The sequence below is a fragment of the Elaeis guineensis genome, chromosome 1 (assembly GCF_000442705.2).
Source record: "Elaeis guineensis isolate ETL-2024a chromosome 1, EG11, whole genome shotgun sequence".
NCBI classification, from domain to species: domain Eukaryota; kingdom Viridiplantae; phylum Streptophyta; class Magnoliopsida; order Arecales; family Arecaceae; genus Elaeis; species Elaeis guineensis.
Genome location: NC_025993.2, coordinates 174,558,631 through 174,563,004, shown reverse-complemented (window position 1 = coordinate 174,563,004; position 4,374 = coordinate 174,558,631). Strand labels below are relative to the sequence as shown.

General features: G+C 39.2%; 1 protein-coding gene across 1 annotated transcript; it reads right to left on the bottom strand.

Moving 5' to 3' along the window:
* Positions 1–249: 249 nt before the first annotated feature.
* Positions 250–3,751, bottom strand: LOC105039751 (protein RGF1 INDUCIBLE TRANSCRIPTION FACTOR 1). Its single transcript, XM_010916012.4, has 4 exons — positions 3,384–3,751; positions 1,434–1,508; positions 1,145–1,285; positions 250–906 (listed from the first exon to the last, which is right to left on the bottom strand). The coding sequence occupies exons 1-4, from the start codon at positions 3,543–3,545 to the stop codon at positions 574–576; spliced, it is 711 nt and encodes a 236-aa protein (XP_010914314.3). The 5' UTR covers positions 3,546–3,751; the 3' UTR covers positions 250–573.
* Between the last annotated feature and the right edge of the window lie 623 nt (positions 3,752–4,374).

The following is a 4,374-nucleotide window of genomic DNA, read 5'->3' as shown; positions in this document are numbered from 1 at the left end:
TTTTAAAAAAAGCTGCCCACAGTCAGAGAGATAACATCTATCCAGGTGATATTGGACAGCGGCATCTCTGTGCACAGTAGGCTTGCAGCGGTGACCAGAAATCTCAGAGCCTCCACCCTACAAGAAGTTCACATTAAACCATCCCCAATGCTTATAATATTTTACCCAATACACATATGCTCCAAAGGCTTAAATGTGAGCATGGGTTGGAAGAAGTGTTGGTCAAAAGACAACGACAATTAGTATAGAAAGAGACCAAGTACAAGCCAGAGCTTACATAAATATTAATATATATATAGATATAGAAGTATGCATTCCATTACTTCAATACAAAATTGGTGGCCACTGTGAGCCTCAAATATGGTCTCCCGTGGACACCTTGTCAGTAACGGAAATGCTATCAGACCCATCCACACACCAAGAAGATATTGCCCACAATGCCCCCCCACATGGATGGGGGCATTTTGGAAGGGACCTCCATAATGGTAAGTTTAGCACACCCTAACAACAAGAATTAAGATAGCTTATAGTTCTACAGTAGCCTGGCTTGTTCTTTGTCATGGGAATTAAACATCAGGAGAGAGGAGATCTATGAGGAGCTCCCTTCCTCCTATTGCTCAAGGAAAGGACTATCTGAGGGAAGAAGCCACCACCCTTCTTCCTCTTCGGCACCTCAGTGTCCTCGACCCTTCCCGAGCTGCCCCTGCCGCTGTTGCTGGAGCCGGAGCAGCCCTTGTACTGCAATGGGTCTTCCAGGATCGAATTCGGGGTGATCTGGCCGTCGTCCTCGATGAGATCGGAGCTATCCATCCGGAGATTCTCAAAGTGTGAGAACGCAAAGTCCGACTCGTCGAACCTGAACAGAATGCTCGATAGATCCTCGCCTTGCAAGACCACATGATCCACCTACAATTCAAAGGAATTCTCAATTCAATTGCACCCATGAAGTTTGTTTCCAACCTTGGTGGTCTCTCATTCCCAAATTGGCCCTATCCAACAAATGATAAATTTGTGTTCTTCCTTCAAATTGACTAATCTTGGACTAGTCATATTAGCATGCAATGATGCATATATAGATTCACCATATATATATGAAAGAAGAGACAGAATCATACTACTTTCTCTATGGAATTCAAAAGGGTACCTTGCAGGAGAGGGAGCAAAAGTGGAAGGGCTCTTGAAGGATTCTGTCACAGGTCAGGCAAATGTTTCCAGAGCCCTTGAAAGGCCTGGATTGAGGCCTTGGCTTCAGGAATACCACTTTGGCACTGTTTATAGTGTAGGGCTGCCGAAAAATAAAAAAAAAAAACAAAAAACAAAAATTTGAAAAGGAAATCCTTCCATAGAATTAACAATATTTTCCCTTCAATTTTGCATCTAAATTACTTAAAATCCTAATTTTCACATCTTTTAAAATCTTCTCATTGCATTACCTGGACATAGGAGCAGTCGATGAGCTTCTCCAGATCATCCAATCGAACCACATCATTGTACACATACCGCCTCACCTAAATTAATTAAAAATTAGAGTTAATGCATTTCAAGCATGGTTCTTAGATGATCTTCTAACTCAAATGCCAAGAAATATTTAAGTAATTATATAACAACAATTAAGTTCATTCAGAATAAATTAAATTTACTAAATGTAGCTTTTTTTTGGCTTAGCATTCCAAAAATGCACCCATTGATCAGATAATAATTGGGTTCGTTAAAATGCAAGTCATGGGCTACTTATTACAAGATTTTGACCAAATGATTATTAGGAAATCTCATCATAGAAAGCTACAGAAGGACAAGAACATGAGGTAAAAAGATACTTTTGCCCCTCTGACATCCGTACTCATAGAAAGGATCACCATGTGCTTGGGGGCAGAAATGTAAACCTCTTTCAAGTTGAAAAAAGGTGGTAATTTTGAAACTTTCTTCGCCTTGAAGGAAGATAAATACGACAACGCTCCCACGCACCGTCTCAGTTGGGAAATAAAAATCCAGAATTTTAATTGAACAAATATTAAACCTGATAGGGTTACTCTGAGGTGAAGAAAAAAAAAAAAAAAGCTATGCCTGTAAAAAATAATGGGAATTATTTGGATGAAAAAGGTAAATGGAAGCCTAGCTTTTCAGTGTTAATGGTTAGATGGACTAAGAAAGAGTTTTGAAAGAAACAAATTTCTAGTAAGAATAAGGTGAATCCAAGGAGACTAATTATTGAAGAAGGGAAGAAAAGCTTCTATGAATAGCAAAGCGGCTTGGATAATTCTACTGCTAAAGAAAGTAAGACTAAAATAAAAAAAACAAAGAAAATTGAGAAAATAAAGAATTGCAATGATTAAGGGAATGATAAAAGGAAGAAAAGATCTACAAGCAATGATAAAAGGAAGAAAAGATCTACCAAGGATATCATGCATAACAAAGAATTTCATATCGTAGTCAAGCAAGCCAAACTTCAGGGTAATTTTCAAAAAACAAGAGGAGTCTTGTGAAAATGGTTCATGAGAGAATTTATTGCCTAAATCACTGAAAAGACCTAAAGAGATGGGAATTGTTCTTTTGGATTTCTAGTGGAGTAAGCTATTACTACTACCAACACCAAAGGAGTCATAAATACACTCCCCTTTTCGACAGATGACTTGCTTTATGTCTATCACTCTCCAGACTATGTTGTAGAGAAAGGCAGACAAAAAGAGTGCATGAAGAGAGAGATGGAGAGCAAGAGAGGTGCATGCATCAAGAAAAGGGCCTGTATTTCACCTATTCCCACCACCACCACCAGCAGTACTGCAACATCTACTACTATTTCCATGTCAAGCAAAATAAAACAAAACAGTAGTTTTTTTTTTTTTTTGAAAAAAAAAAAGAAGCTAAAATGATGGGAGTCCAAAAGTGGATTCAGAACTCCAATTTTCAAACAAAATAACCATATGATGTCGGATCTTTCTTAGAAAGATTATTTCTACTATAGCTGCTATCCTTGGTACTACTACCATTACCAATACCAAGATTTCGCGACAGATTGACCACCTTTTTCATATGAGTTTCATTTGGAAACACCATCAAACTAGAAGTAACAAAACAAAATTACAAATTAAAGGTGAAAAAATAGAAGCCACCAGGGAATTCAAATGAAGAAATCCAATCCAAAAAATAAAACATGTGGCATACTTTTAAAGGAAACTAGCAGAAGCAATAGTACTGTTGCCAAGCACCATAACAACCACTGTTTCTAGCCCCAAAAGATTGAAGCTAACCAGCTAGAATTCAAGCAAATCTAAATAAGAGATGGGAGGAGGAAGTGAGAAAAAAAAAGGGGGGAAAAAAAAAGAGAAAAAGATAGGAAGAAGAGAGGAAGCAAGAAGACCAAGGAAAGGACCAGAGGACCAGACCTGGAGGAGTGGGTGGGAAGGGTGGGAGGGTGCGCAGTGGGGGCAGATGCTGGTGCAGCAGTCGAGGCAGAAGATGTTCTTCTCGTTCTTCTTCCTGCTCTCATGGGCCCCACACCCCACAAAGAAGCTCTCCTCCACCAGCCCACCCAGCCACCCCGGCATCCCATTTCCTCCTCCATCCCCCTTCCCATCCCTTCTCTCTTTTCTCCTCCCTTCTCTCTCTCTCTCTCTCTCTCTCTCTCTCTCTCTAAGGAAAGGATGTATAAAGATATCGTTCTCTCTTACTCACTCTCGCTGGGAGGTGGGTATAGCTTAGAAGAGGGCAAGGGAGGGAGGGTAGGGAGGGGTTAACGAACCTCCGAAGGGTATTTATAGAGGAAGGTGGCAGGGTTTGGGAAGAGGGGGGACAAAAGAAAAGCAGGAAAGGAAAATATGGGGCTGAAGCAAGGAAAAAGAAAAAAAAAAAAAAAAGGAAAAATGTGAATTGTACAAATAAAACAGATGGCATCATTGATGAATTTTTTTGAAAAAAATATTACCTACACCATATGCATCCCATGGCCACACATACAGCCCATTCATCAAACGGATATTTTGATGCATTATAATAGGAATCAGTGGCTGTGGTTGAGTGCATATATGGTTATATTGGCGTGTATATTTTATCCAATAATTTTTCTTATTTATGGTGTTATTTTTGGCAGCAACGGGGGGGCCTGTTTCGGTGTTGTGCTTATGGCGGGAAAGGCGTGGACCCACCACTAATTGTTTGTACTTTTCTGTGCTGCCGAATAAGAAACGGAGTGGGAAAAAAAATTGAAGAAGAAAGGAAAGGTTTTTTGTTTGGTTTACCTAATTTATCTTTGTCAATATTATCTGCTTTATTTTTTAGTTTTTTTTTTTTTTTTTGCTTCATTCTCTTCCTATCAATCTTTCTCGCTCTCTGACTCGTGTTATTTGTAGCCTTTTTTGTTCTTGTTTTATATGGATT

Excerpts from the sequence above, each read along its gene's own strand:
- LOC105039751 (XM_010916012.4), bottom strand. The coding sequence starts at position 3,545 with ATGCCGGGGTGGCTGGGTGGGCTGGTGGAGGAGAGCTTCTTTGTGGGG. Across the intron at positions 1,286-1,433 it reads TCGACTGCTCCTATGTCCAG|CCCTACACTATAAACAGTGC; the intron begins GTAATGCAATGA and ends ATTTTTCGGCAG. Across the intron at positions 907-1,144 it reads TTTGCTCCCTCTCCTGCAAG|GTGGATCATGTGGTCTTGCA; the intron begins GTACCCTTTTGA and ends TTTGAATTGTAG.